The 15583-nt window shown below is 34.3% G+C and overlaps 1 protein-coding gene across 1 annotated transcript in view; it reads left to right on the top strand.

Moving 5' to 3' along the window:
- Positions 1 to 9124: 9124 nt before the first annotated feature.
- The window catches only part of LOC124365953 (cytochrome P450 4c21-like), a 72349-nt gene continuing 65890 nt past the window's right edge, over positions 9125 to 15583 (top strand). The window contains exons 1-2 of the mRNA XM_046822099.1: positions 9125 to 9194; positions 9585 to 9764. Of these exons, the coding sequence (XP_046678055.1) occupies positions 9125 to 9194; positions 9585 to 9764 (250 nt within the window). The remainder of the gene's footprint in view (positions 9195 to 9584; positions 9765 to 15583) is intronic.

Here is a 15583-nt window from a genome sequence, read left to right as displayed (position 1 = left end):
TTTGTTTATGGCCACATTAGACAGTAAATTTCATTGGTTTCGGTCGGCTCCAACAGTGCGCTAGTATCGACATATTCATATCTACTTATAAGCATATATAAAAACACACAAGACAATATAAAATGACTGAGTGTAATGCGAATGCAAGAATGCCTCCGCTGCATCTACCCCTGCTCCTATCAAAAAACTCCCCCACCCTCCTACCGTATGCGGCAACACTTCTCCCCTCAGTCTCTAATATGTGATTAGAGGTAAATTTATATAGATTATATGCGAAAGATAGAAAGAATTTGTTTTGCCAATATTATTAATTAGTCTAGGAGTGAAGAATCTAAAATTAATTCAATTTCGAGTCGAATACTCGTGCTAAATATTGAAAAATAAATCTTTTTTATTATTCCTTAAATGTATGAGGACGTTTTTGATAAACAATTGTCGGATTCTAAGGACTGGACACTCCATTTGCAGAATTTCACCTGGGCATCTACTACTTTTTTAGATACGATTCCATAGGCGAAACACAAATTCATGAGATTATAATCACATTTTACTACTTTTAAGGAAGCGTAAATTTCCTCTTTAAATTCACTCTACCAAAATTATATTTTTATAAAACTTCACGAAAAACTTTTAGTGGGCATTATGAGGGTAAAGTATTTACAGGGAGAGCTCCGTTTTGAGGAGGATTTGGACCATCACTATTTCGACTCAGAAGAAGAAGAAGAAAAAGTGCTTTATTTGTACAATAAAAGAAACAAAATATTTCCTCACTAATCTTAATAGGAACTAGCTTTAGCTCTCTAAAAGTAAATAAGTATTTATTTATCCTAAGTAAGGAACAAATATTTGCACTAAATACAATGGTCCTTTCGACCGTCTGTCTGGTTGGCACTTCTGTACACTTCTTATAACTACAATTAATACAACAAATTTAACTAACCAAAACTATAGACATTTTAAGTTTGGCGATTCAAATAAGGATCAATATATCAGAAAAAAGAATAGGAAAATGTTATATTGCGCACACACACGCACGCACGCGCACACACACACACACACACACACACACACACACACACACACACACACACACACACACACACACACACACCAATATAATATTTGTTTTTATTTTATTTTGGGATCCTTACAACTGTCATCTAAAAGTTTTTCATCTATATTCTAACATTTAAAAATAAAATTCATAGACTAAATCCCACCGCTTTTTCCACGCATCTCTCATATATTTTCCAAATTGAAGCCAATCCTTTCCATCAAGGTAGTCAAAATATTCTTTTTCGCTTAGCACGTTACTCCCATGCCATTTTCTCCGAATCGTTCCCAGAATAGGACAAATACTCACAAAAAAGGCCGTCTCCTACTCATTCCGGTTACACAAAGAACATACGTGATTTTTATCAGGAAACCAAGGTTTGTAATTTAAATCAACCAGGCCTGCCCGCGCCTTAATTGCCCAAGACATAATATTCACATCATAACAATTTTTCAGGAATGTCTCATCTCCAAGGTCAAGTTTTATTGTTAAATAATGTTGATGATAGACAGACGTACAAGCACGGCCTGTATTACGTTCCACTCGCCAGCCTGTTCTCGTCGCCTCATCCACTCTAGTCAACTGACCCACCAACTCAACGCTGTTATCAACATTAAAATTTACCTCAATTCCACACTTACTTTCTAAGCTCTCCACTCGCTGAACCAGAATATTTTCTTAATACAATGTCTTTTGCTAATATGTAAGGTAAACGATTTGGCGTCATACTCCAGATTCTTCCAAGATATTTTAGATTTAATTGAAGGGTAAAGTAGTATAATTTTTCCGAGCCAGTTTCAACGAAAAGTCTGTAATTTGGTGTGTTAAAGGGGAGTCTAAAACGTTTTTTCAAAAACATTCTTTTAACTCCCTCAATTGGGTCAAATTCTCTGTATTCCCATACTTGGGCTCCGTAGCACAAAACGGACCTGACAACAACATTAAAAAGTGTAAATGTTGCTAACAGAGACACCTTCTTATCTTTTAAAAGACATTCCCAAACTGAATTTGTAATTAATTTTAAAACTCTTGATTTTTCTTTAAAATGTTGTTTCCACGATAAATGTGATGTAAATATGACTCCCAAGTAATTGTATTCATTTACAACCTCGATCTCTGTCCCTTCGTACCGCCACCTCTCAATTTTACTCCGTTTCACCCCTATTCTGAACACCATTATTTTTATTTATTCAAATTTACATTTAGATTCCAATTTTTACAGTAATTTTCTAAATTATTAATCATACATTGCAAGCTTCTGCTGTAGGTACGAGTAGAATTATATCATCCGCGTAAAGCAACATATTCACCCTGGTTTTCCCGAAAATACATCCTCCACCCAGCAAATCCGGTAAATCGTTAATAAATAAAGAAAATAATAAGGGACTCATTACACAGCCCTGCCTTAAACCCATTTCAGTTCTAAAAGCAGGCGTCATCCCCTCTTTACACCAGACACCAGCCGAAGATAAAGAGCCGTTTTACATTTCTCTGAGTATTTTTAGCATGTGAGTCGACAATCCAAGCTTTTACAGTAGAGAATCAATAAGAATTGTGTCGAATGCAAAGGAAAAATCAACATAAAAACAGTAAAATTTGCAATTTTCTTTTTCCAATTGTAAGTTTACCATACAAGTTCAATTAAATTTGTTATCTACAGTAGAATAGCCTTTACTAAAGCCTGCTTGGAATTCCGTCAAGATATTTCTCTCATTTCCCCATTTTTCTAACCTGTTTAAAATTATGCTGCAAAATATTTTACATACACTATCTATAAATGATAATCCCCTGAGTTCTCTACTACATTGATTTCGCCCTTTTCGTATATTGTAAAAATAACAGATTTTTTAAAGCTGTCCGGTATTTGGCCGTTTAAATATATTTTATTGTAAACAGTAAGTAATTTTTCAAGTAGGGAATGTGGAGCGTATTTAAAAAACTCGTAGGGAATTCTGTCGTAACCGGGAGCCATATCGTCCCTCAGCTTACGCAGTACTTCCCTGACTTCAACTATATCAAGTTCCTTATCAAGGGTTTCATTCATAATTAGAGGCTCTGAGTAGCAGATATAATTTGATAATAAAGAGGGATTTCGCAGGCTCTTAAAACGTGCAACCCGCTGGCTCACTGAAATATTTCCACCACTCTCCCGTTTTGTTTCTTAAAACTATTTATCGCCTCCCAAAACCCCTTTGAATTCGAAATATTATTCATATTTAAAATAATACTCTCATAATGTTGTATATTTTTATATTGGCACAATGTTTTATACCATTTCCGTTCTCCAATGTAATTTAATCGATCCTGATGCGAATTAGTTTTTCTAAATGAATTTAATAACCTAAAGACCTTCTTTCTAGAACTGTAACACTCGAAGTCATACCACGGCTGTTTGAAAGTTGGCCGCATCTTTCGTGTATCATCGCGGTGCTTTTGATTGTTTATTGAAATCTCAATGCAATCAATTATATTATTAACATTTACCTGATTGTTGTCGCATATGACTAAATTTAACGCAGAATGACCCACTGCCGTACAATAAAGGTCTTTATTCCTTTTTTCCATTTTAATTTGGGTAGTAATGGCAACAACTTATTCTTATTATTTCTGTTTTCAATTTTTTCACCTTCTTTAATTTTTAATAAAATTTGTATTGGCAGATGATCCGAACTGGGGTGACAGACAACCTCAAAGTCCCGAATTAAGTGTAAACTTTGGCCCGTCATAAGAGCTAGGTCTATCACAGAACTGCCCGTTGGCCCTACGAATATGTAATTACCATTCTTAACACTTTCAGATCTTTCATTCAAAACTATCGTACCAAAGTCTCCCATTAGCTCTAACAGTTTCTTGCCTTTACTGTTGATTACAGAATCCCTTGAATCTCTCAAATCTGATAAATTATTATTTAAAATTTCAATGACACCCTCAAATGTAAGTTATTCTTTAGCAATACGCCCATTTAAATCGCCTATAAGCAAAAGGTTCCTTAAGCTATTTGTTTCCAAAAACTTTCTTAATCTAAAAAATTCCATATTCCACTTATTATAATTTAAATATACAGGTTATATAAATAAATCTATATTTTTTGGATCGACATGTATCAAAGAGAAGTTGTCTAAGTATATTAAATTAAGTACATTGAAATAAGGAGATGGTAAATTAATTAAAGTAATTGATCCACCTATGTTGCGCCCAAATTGAGCTTACCTACTAGCAAAATTAAAATGAACATTCTATGGGGAAAATCTATTTAAAATAAAGCGTTGATCATTCTCATCTATACATGTTTCAAATAAAAAGGTAACATCAAATTCATAAACAAATCCTAGAAATAAAGTATCATTTACATTATTTTTAAGCCCACAAACATTGTAACTCATAATTCTTAAGTCCCTTGATATAATGGTTGGAGAATATATTAGAGGGTTGGTTTCTGACACTCCCCGTCACCTGCGCAAAAGTCCGTGTCGATCCTGGCATCCCCGCAGACTCCATGTTAGTAGCAGGTTCTGCCCTTGCAGCCTCCAAACTCTTGTCTTGCACTTTCTTCTGTCTATCATCCTCCCTAGCAAGCCTCAAAAGGACATCTGTGAGATCGTGGTGAATTATGTCCCTCAGCCGCTCAGCTCCATCTCGACCACCTGCTGCTACCAGCTTACCGTCCTCCCAGGTAAATCGCCAACCTTCTATCATGAGACGGTCGTTCACAAGGGGCATTCGACGTCTACCCTTCCATAGAGAGGGTACTATACGCCTTACCACCATTAGCTTCCATCTCTTCTCCCGTGTAACTATAGGGTAATCACGATATACTGCATAACCTGTACCTTTCAGCCTGGCTAATCGTGACATTATGTAGTCTATGTCTGCATCTGAGGGTAAATGCGCAATTACCAGTCCATTACTGCCTAAGCCATGAGCCCTGTTTACCCATAAAGAGTTGGTTGTACCAAAAATTTCACTACAAACATTTTTGACCAAGAGTCTAAAGTCTGTATTGCCACTTCCATTCCACTTAAGTCTTTTAAATACTAAGTTATTTCTCCTTCCTCTTGCTTCCATATCCACTAGTTTATTCTGAATTATTTTATTTTCTTCAATTATTTGGCATAACTTTACCTTCATTTCCTTATTTTCACTTTCTAGCACAAATAACCTGCTTGTAACTACACCTAAATCCTCTTTGGTTACAAGGTTTGCGAGTTTTTTGTCTAGCATAGCCTCTAAACCACTCATTAGTTGTCCTAAAGGCACTTCTCCTACCTTTTCACTGTCCATGTTGAGGTTATCACTCGCACTTATTGGTAAAGAATTCGACCTTTGACGTTTCTTCTGATTCGACACAGGCGTTAAAAATTTTTAAATCGCATTTTCAGTCATTTAGTAAATATTTGCATTATTTATAAAAATTGTATAAGAGTAAACCAACCGACTGGAAAGTACGCGTGCCACTAACTGATAACTGCACGTTAGCTCACCGCCACTCACTGCTCACTCCAGGACACCCACCAAGTAGGTCGAGTCACATGGCGAGTCAGCTCGAAGTCCACTTATCAGCTAAGTAATTAACTCCGAGTCTGTGTCCATTACTTCAAACTTCAATAAAAATATGTATGGTTTAATTTAATAGGATAAAATATCCAATTAACAGTGTAAATATGCAAAAACTTATAATTTATGCGCAGCTAAATATCACCACAATTCAGTTGTGCCAACCCACTATTTCGACTCAGACTCAGCCAAATGTTTTAATCTTTACTGGCTCTGTGGCGACTACTAATTAGTTAGAACTACAACGGTTTTGGTCACTTTTAAAACATTATGTTATAGTTATTTACATCTTCTTGAATTTGGTTGTTGAAGAATTACTGTATAGGATACAAAGTCTGTCTGATTTCAGATGTGACTAAAAATCTTCTGAAAATAAGTTCAAATTCCGATGGCATATTCTGCTTTTGGATAGGCCCGATTCCTATTTTCGTAGTAGTAGATCCAGCGGATATTCAAGTAAGTATAACTTAAACGTAATGATTAATTTTTGGGTGTAATAATTTATTGGTATTTAGCCACTGTTCACAATTTAGATACGGCAACTAAAACTTAGATGAAAAATAGATGTATAAGAATGTATATTTACTAATGACCTAGAGATTTATTATGGTCCACACTATTGACATTTTGAGAAGACAGGTCAAAATATTGGTTCGTATTATACTTTTGCACAGGAGTTAAATATTTGGTAATAGTCATACGGACAAAAAAAAATTGTGATTTAAAATCTAACATACACAACGTATTAAAATTAAATGTAAGAATATCCTTAATTTCATTATTTTCTTAACTTATTGATTTTTAGGCACTGATCACTGTTTCAATACAGCAACTAAATCGTAACCGCAAAGCAAATGTGTAAAGATCTACATTTACTAATGACCTAGAGTTTATTATAGACCACCCTTTTGATATTTTGAGAAGACAGCTCAAAACATTGGTCCGCACTATTTTGCACAGAAATTAAATATTTTGTTATAGTCATTCGCAAGGAAAATTTCTTTTCCTATTACATTTAAAATCTAACGTACACAATCTATTAAAATTAAATTTTAAGAATATCCTTTATTTCCATGTCGTTAGAATTTATCCTTTACTGAGTAAATAAGCCTGCTGATTTTTTAAATTATATCTAACTAGACTCACTGAGCACGCTATTACAATATAATACTTCTTTTAAATATCGTATTTCTTGCATGAAACACTATTATCCATTTAATATAATAAGAAACATATATGATACTGTCTAAAGATTCTAATAATAATAAAACGCCGTTATACATGTATACAGGATGTAAATTAAGTCCTGGTACGCCTGGATACATACGAAACGGATTGAGGTATTGATGTACAATCTTCACCATACTTATTAAAATACTTTTTTGAATTATTTTAAGGATAAAGAGGGTAGAAGGGAGTAACATTAAATTTTCAAATTTCAACCCCTATGTTGCGACATATCAACTTAAAGGTCAATAGAAACACAATTATATGAATAAAACATCTCCTGGCAAACGTTATGGGCAAAAGCCCCGTTAAATTTTAGGGTATAAATTCATTCATAATATGTCTGGATATATTCCTAACAAATTAATATATCGATCGATGTTCAACCTTCACCATATTTATTACGATATTTTTGTGGAAATTTTCGAGAGTAAACAAATTATCCTTCCCCTCCTCTTTTCAAAGAGGGGTTGAAGGGTTTTCTAATCTAAACCCCTATCTTGTTCCATTCCTTAAAGGTTAATTAAAAAGAACCTCAATAACACTAAGACTCTGCGTTGTTTTTTTTTTTTAGTTACGGAAAAATAATAATAATAGTATGTAGGGACAATTCCTATGTCTTGCGGTTATTAATACAATGTATTCGTGATATCTCTCAGTTAAACTTTGAGGTGGCCAGCTTATCCCACTTCTTAAGGTCTGTGGTATGCACAGTTTTGGTACGAGGTGTCTTTTTCTAAGTGGCATTACAATGTATGGGGTTATTTACCCATTTTCGTAGAGATTTTTTATTCGTGTCATTGTGTTTCTACTGAATATGCCTTAATAATTACGGGGTTGAAATTTTAAATTAAAGTTGCACCCTTCTTAAAAGGTTGGCGGAATCTTTTGTCCTCTAAAAATTAAAAAAAGGATTTTTATAAGTATGGTGAAGACTGTACATCTATATCTCAATCCGTTTGGAATATATTCAGGCGTACCAAGACTTATTTACACCCTGTATAATATTTACAACATATGATTGACATTTACTTCCTTATACGACTACAGTCAGTTATACCGGCTGACTACGCACAGTCTGCTGATATAAAAGATCACCTGATCTCTTCTCTTGTCTCTAAATTGTCAGAGATCACGGTATGTTTGAATGGAATAGCCGGATCCTTTTAAGGCTGTGTTGGAGATACCCCCTGATGCCGACGGTACTTCCCTGAAGTTTCACTCTTGTGCTGAGCCTCAATGTATTATTCCAGTCTCTTAATCAAGGTGCGATTTTGTACCTTTTTTCCCTCGCTGCAGCTCACTTTTTTATCTTTTGCAGCAAAACCTCGCTTAGTAAGAGTTTATCGAGTTACGTGCTGTCAGAAGTGTTTCCTTATTTCAGTGACATTGACTCAAGATTGTGTAATTCAAGATCAACCCCAAACAATTCCGTGAAGCAAGCTAGTGTCGTGATGTGCTTTGTGAGGGTGAATACAACATTACAGTACTCAGCACTCACTGTCACTATTCACAAACATATTTTACCACGTTGTAACCCTTTCCAACCCTCTTTGTTTAATAAGTTTTTTGTTTAATTCAACGGGTCCGTACAAGACTATTCACTTCAATGTCTATTCATTTAATCCTTTGAGCCGAATCATTGCTCTAGAGCTATAGATAATTATACAATACTGTCTACGTAATAATTTTGTTTTGCAAGTTTACATAACTAGGATATTCTGGGGTATTTTATTTATTGTATTAGATTGCGTGCACCATATTTTCCGTCATAGTTAACTCAAATATCCCCTAAAATGTAGCGAGAGAATTAGGCTTTAAAACCTTTATATTGTAGGTTGCTCCTCCAATATAATTCTAGTCCACAATCAAAGCCGATCAGCTGTGTCGATATATTTCGATTGTAATTTTCCCTCTCTCGTGTCATAAATTGTTGTACCGCGACCACCTTGTTTATAATCTGCACAATACAATAATTGTATACAACTGAGGCCTGGACTATCCAGATTCTGGGTATTCCTGATTATTTTATAAGCTGATAACCCAACATTGTGGATTAGTTGCCCTGTGTCACTAGCCAAAATCAAGTTATTCTAACACTTGAATGCTCGTAGTACTTGTATGCATACCATATTCTACTATACTCTGAGTTCTAGTGGAATTGGAGATCACGTGAAATCAAATTCAGCCCGCATTTCTTTGGTTTTTCGCTATTACTTACAGACACATGTTTAAATAATACAACTATTAACTCAATTACTTTTTCGGATTGTTTTGAACAGCTCCAGTATGTTAGAGAAAGATAATCTCTACTCCCTGTTCGGAGTGTTTTTGGGCAATAGTATTATTTCGTCTCCAGGTGAGCATATTTTATTACCAACAAATCGTTACTTATACAATCTTACTATCAATTTCTAATGAATACAGCAAAAGATTTAACATTTTAAATTACCATATTCTTGATATTATCTCAGTCACTATTGTTATAAAACATAGCCACCGAGTTATTCATTTTGATTTTACAAAATATTTACTACAATACCAGATAAATAATGGTTATTAGACCTATTGTTTAAGAAAACTAGCAAATTTTAAATTAAGTATGTGCTTCCATTCTTCGAACGCCGTATTAAGATTAATTTTATGTTTAAAATATTAGTTCAGAAATCCTTAAAAGGAAGAATAAACAGTAAAATGTATTGCTATTTTAGGCTACTAAAATTACATTTAAAATACATTTGTGCTACAGTTCACATATGGAAGAAGTACCGGAAGCTGATGAACCCCGTGATGTGTCCTTCTAATGTGGAGAACTTCCTTCCGGTCTTCAACGAAGTCAGCAGGAAGTTAACAGAACAGTTATCGGTCAGCTCCCCACCTTCAGATCGCACTGATGAGATTTTTGAAATGACCGTGATTGCTGGCACAAGTAAGTATATCGAATGTGTACAATGGAGACTATATAGAAATTTAATTTTAATAAAAAATAATTCAAACCAGCGTTGAAATACGTTGCATTTTAAGAAATCCTATTATTTTGGAATAATTATTTTTTTACAATGCAAAATTAAAAGCCTAAGGGAAATAAAAGCAGTGTAAAATTAATTCAGATATGTATACTTTTTGGTGTATAGTTTAATACTATTATTTTTAGTGGTCGATGATTATTAACCGTTACAAGTTATCGTTCCAATCTTCCTTCACTGTCTGGCTAATTATGGAAATTCGTGAATCATTCATTATCATCGTAAAATCATTTAGTACTGCCACAAACATCAGGTGTTCCCACGGTGTGCTCTCAGAGTAGAACCATACAAACTATTAACGATCTGAAATAACCTTTTAGAATCGTTTTCTTTTCGGTCCCTCTGACCGTCTGTGCAATAACTTTTGATCGAAAGATCCCATAAATTCCTTGGTGCAAAGGTTCCTCTTGTTCTTTGTTTAAAGTTTCTTATTTACAATAGTTTGCCAGGACAACAGGATTTAGGACATTTGCCATCTGTATCGTTACAAAAGGTATATTACAACATTTCGAGGATTGGAATCTATCCTCTTCGTCAAATGGGGGAGATATTAGTAATTACAAAAGAAAAGTTAAGAAGATTAAACCAATTAAAAAATCCTACCCAACAAAATGCGTACACACACCATGACACTAAGTTCTAGGACCAAAAGTTTGGGATGAAAGCAACTCGCTTTTAATTCTTCCTCCTCCTGACCATCGTCTTCCTGCCCTATTGTTTCAGATAATAATACCAAAGAAAGTGCCGACATCACTTTAGTGTTAGTTTTCGTGTTTCTCGCACTCGGGACTTGTGCTTGGAACTTGCCTGGAGTAGATTAAAAGCAGATTTTTTATAGGTTTGAACCCTTTTCTACCCCTTCTTTTCTTCATTCTGTTCTTTATTTTTGTACGGACTAATACCTCCCCAACTGACGAAGAGATGGATTCCTCGAAACTTTGTGTTATACCTTTTGCAACCATAAAGATGGCAAATGTACGAAATCGTGTTATCCTGGTTTCTCTTGGTTAAAGGAAAATTTATAGAAGGCGATGCACTTTAGAATAACTGGTTCTCTACTTGAGTTACTCAGAAGTTAAATCGATGACACATGCACGATAGTAGAATTTGTTGGGTCATACTCCTGAACATTCCTGTTAATATATGGATGGCAGTAGATATGAATATGGGGTTTCTAGCGCACTTTTGGGACAGTCAGAAAATCAATGTAAAATACTGTTCATTGAACCATAAACGAATCTGTAAATCACGAATGAAAAATAACCGAATCTATAGCTGTTTGCTTCTACTTTCTTAAACTGTCTATTGGAAACTTAGTCAAATCTGCTTCGAATCAATCTATTGAAAATGTTGTTGAATCTGCTACGAATAAATGAAAAACTTATAACAATTGTAGTTAAATCTGCTTTAATCAATCTGATAGAATCAATGTAAAATCTATTGCCAATGTTCTCATCTTTGTTTCGAATAAACAGAAATTCTGTAGTAAATATGTTAAAATCTTAATAAAAAATCTCTGAAATGGAATGAAAAATCTTTAAAATGTTAATGTAAAAATTATTGAAAAAATAGTATAAAGAATTTAAATTACCTCTTACAAACCAATATAGTAGTAAAAGTACAATTTTGTCCTATAAGTATATTATTTTTTCAATAATTTTAAGTCTCAGTTTACTGATTTTTCTATAATAAATAGAAGAATCTATCACTGTTTCACCAGATAAACCGTAAAAACGTGAAACGTGAAATCGTAAAAACATTAACGTTTACGTTTCACGTTTATACGGTTTAACTATTTCAAGGTCATTTACCGGAAGTGAGGATTTAAAAAAATACTTCAATATTTACTGGCCCTATATACCAAATTTCATCCACAAATTCCAAGTAGTTCACGAGATATAAGCGTTTAAAGATAAGAGATGATTGGGGTAGATTTTGAAAATTTTGTTATTTTCATGAAATTTTAAGTTGAACTTGCTTGGTTTTGAAGTTTCAGATTTTTATGATAAACTTTTTTATTTTTCGATGAATATAAAAAAATAGGGGATGATTTCACCCTTATGGATAAGTTAAGTCGAAAGAGTTAAGTATTCGCTATATGTGTACCAAATTTCATTAAAATCGGATAAGTCGTTTCGAGCTACAAGTCTAGAAAGAACATTGTCAAGGTCGCGTTCCACAAGGAACGCCAACGTCACAGTACAATAGATATAAAAAAAACTCGTTGCTATCGCTCTCGATATGCAGCTCGCGGTCCATGCGGGCCGCCGACGTCACAGTTTGATAAAAGTTGATAATGATGCGTTGCTATCGCTCTCGATATGCAGCTCGCGGTCCATGCGGGCCGTCGACGTCACAGTTTGATAAAAGTTGATAATGATGCGTTGCTATCGCTCTCGATATGCAGCTCGCGGTCCATGCGGGCCGTCGACGTCACAGTTTGATAAAAGTTGATAATGACGCGTTGCTATCGCTCTCGATATGCAGCTCGCGGTCCATGCGGGCCGCCGACGTCACAGTTTGATAAAAGTTGATAATGACGCGTTACTATCGCTCTCGGTATTGAGCCGGGGCTCAGTTTGGATATTTTGTCTATTATTTTTCCCACCTCGGCCACTTTTGTCAGTCGGTGGGGGGGGGGTGATTCCGTCACCGTATTGATTATTTTCTGCCTGGATGGACTGATTGGTCGAGGTCAGGTGGTTGACCTTGACTGATTACCGACCAGCTATTTACCGGCAGCTGCTTCTGGTCGGAACGGTCGGACACGTTCGGCAGAGGCGACGTGTATCTCTGACTGTTAACTGGTCGTCCTGACGCCCATGGCTGGCTAGTTCTCCGACTTTCGGCAGGGTCCCCGTGAGTGCCGTCGACATGACTGGTGCGGCGAGTCTGCCCAATGGTGACAGCACTGGTAAACTAAAATTGAATGCCCGCGCCCTGCCAGAGCTACTGTACCGTCATCCAACTGGAATGTCTGGGCTTCAATTCATCTTGAATAAGGTTGGAGCTAAAATGTTTTTTCTTCTTCTTTTATTGGACTTGACAGGATTGGGTTTTATGGAGCGCTGCCAGATATTATATCTGGAGGAGGGTCAGTGTTAAGTAAACTAGTATTTATTTAGTTTAGTGACATGATCTGTAGGGGAGGATTTCATCTTTAATTCGGATTCGGGGAGTCAACTAAGCCCCCGCCTCCTTCTAAAATCGGCTTTAAATTTTTTTTTCTTTTTTTTTTTTGCTATAAACTTGAAACAAAATTACTTTTTTTAAATAGTGGGCCTAGAAATTCTACAACCTGTTCCCTCCCGTCAGTTCATAATAATTACCAGTTCAAAATTTATATTTACTACATGCCGGACCTGAAACTATGTTATTTATATGTCAAATTTCTGTTTATTATGTTATTGTCAATATTGGAATTCTATTTATTTTTGTTATTTAGTTTGTAAGTTACTCGGTGCACCGTGGTGCTGCTGTTAATTGTATTTTGTGTGAAAATGTTTGCCACCTAAATAATTATATTATGTACTGGAAACTTTGTCTCTCTTTGTCTCTCTTCCCACTAGTGGCGTGTTGTATTTTTTTATGCTTTGCTCCGTGTTTGGGAGGGGCGCGCTTCCGAGACCTCGTGTTGCGGTTGAGGAGACTTCCGGTGAAGTCTTGTTTCGCTAACTCGGGACAGTATGTACACTGTTCATCTCGCGTTCCACATGAACCGCCGACACCAAATCAGTTGTATATAGGCAATAAAACGCCAAAATTTAGACCGTTCGATGTAATTGAAGAACATTGTAATCTAGTTGAACCTAGTTTTGAAAATAATACCGAACATCTGTACAAAGAATCGGAAATATTGTACACATTTTACCCAAATTATGCTTATGGATAAAAAATCGGTGAAAAACCGAATGAAATTGGTTATATTCCAATTAGAAAAAATATTAAAAGAATTCAAAAAATCTTTCTGACTATTCAAGACTTTGAAGGAAATTTATTGAAAAATGAGAGTAAAACAACAATATATTTAAGATTACAAGTTACTAGTTAGAATGTGAAAACACGAGATACGCTATCATAAATAATGTCGATAATGACGATAAAACAACATTTAAATGTATAAATTACAGGAGTCTATCCCACAGACGCCGTAAAAATATTAAAAAACATGCTATTTTCGTTAATGAATCTGAACTTTATACTATTACTAGTTAAAAGTACAAAACAAACTATCATTGGTCATGTGAAAGGAAAATATAGAAAAACATTTACAAACAAAGGGATTCGCGATTCACGACTACCTTCAAACTTTTAAGAAAACACTGTTTTCATTAACGAATCTGGATTTTATACTGAAATAATAATTACTAGTTTAAATTTTTTTTCTATCTAAATGGAGTCAGTTGTGAATATACTCAGTAATCAACTTACATTTAATAACAAACATATCTTTACAATTGTGGATGAGAATAATGAATTTTGGTTCAAAGCGAAAGACGTTGCGAATATATAAGAATATTAAAATACAAAGAAATCAGTTAGAGTCATGTTAAAGAAAAATATTTAAAAAAAACTTCGAAAACATAAATTCTGATAAGAGTAACGATTCGTTGCATTTCAAAATCTTCATCCTGACACTATTTTTTTATGAATATGGTCTTTATACTGAAATAAATTACTAGTTAAAAATGTTTCTATCTAAATGGAGTCAGTTGTGGACCTACTCAATAATCAACTTAAGTTCGAAAACACAAATATCCTAACGATTGTAGATAAAACGAACGAGTTCTGGTTTAAAGCAAAAGATATAGCAGAAATTTTAGAATATGATAATACCAGACAAGCAATCAGAATAAATGTCGATAATGATGATAAAATGGTTTTCAAATACATAAATTACAAGCGGCTATGCCATAGCCTCTTACAAAATCTTCGTCCTGACACTATTTTCGTTAATGAATCTGATCTATATTCTCTAATATTGAGTTCAAATAAAGAACAGGCGAGGACCTTTCAAAAGTGGGTTACAAAAGAGGTTTTACCCTCCATTAGAAAATTTGGTGAGTACAAACTTGAAAACAAGATTAAATATTTAGAGGACGAAGTAAAACACTGCAAATTAATGATGAAATGAATAAATTAAAAATAGATAATCAAGAAATAAAAATGGAATTAATGAAGAAAGATATGATTTGTAAAGACTTTGATGAAAATAAATTACACGTGTTCGGTTTAATAAAAAATAATCATATTTTTTAATATCCTTATTATGTCATTACGGCACAAAACCGTGAAATACCAAGACGATTGAAACATCTGAAAATAAACTATCCAAAATTAGATATTTTGTTCATAGATGACGAACCAAATTCTATCAATCTTTACAATCAAATGAAAAAGTCGTTATACATAAAATACAATGGAAATCATTTTACCACAATCATGACAAAATCTCAACTGATTTATAAAATATCTAAATTACACGATGATAATGTTAGTAAATTAGTATATTAAACTCTCGAATTATGATATTTTGTTTGTAAATATTTTTGAAGATAAGGTAACCATTGAATAATTCGTCCACACTAGCAAAGAGTCGGTTTCTTATGACTTTCTCGGTTAATTCTTACAGCACAATATGCCAGTTTTTTATCTTTACTATAATGCCAATCGTAAAATTTGGAAATATCCTTAATTCCCTTTCAAATGTAACATTCCTTCT

This window comes from Homalodisca vitripennis, chromosome 7 (genome assembly GCF_021130785.1).
Source record: "Homalodisca vitripennis isolate AUS2020 chromosome 7, UT_GWSS_2.1, whole genome shotgun sequence".
Taxonomy (NCBI): domain Eukaryota; kingdom Metazoa; phylum Arthropoda; class Insecta; order Hemiptera; family Cicadellidae; genus Homalodisca; species Homalodisca vitripennis.
Note: the sequence above shows the minus strand (reverse complement) of the source record. Positions and strands in the feature narration are given on the sequence as shown.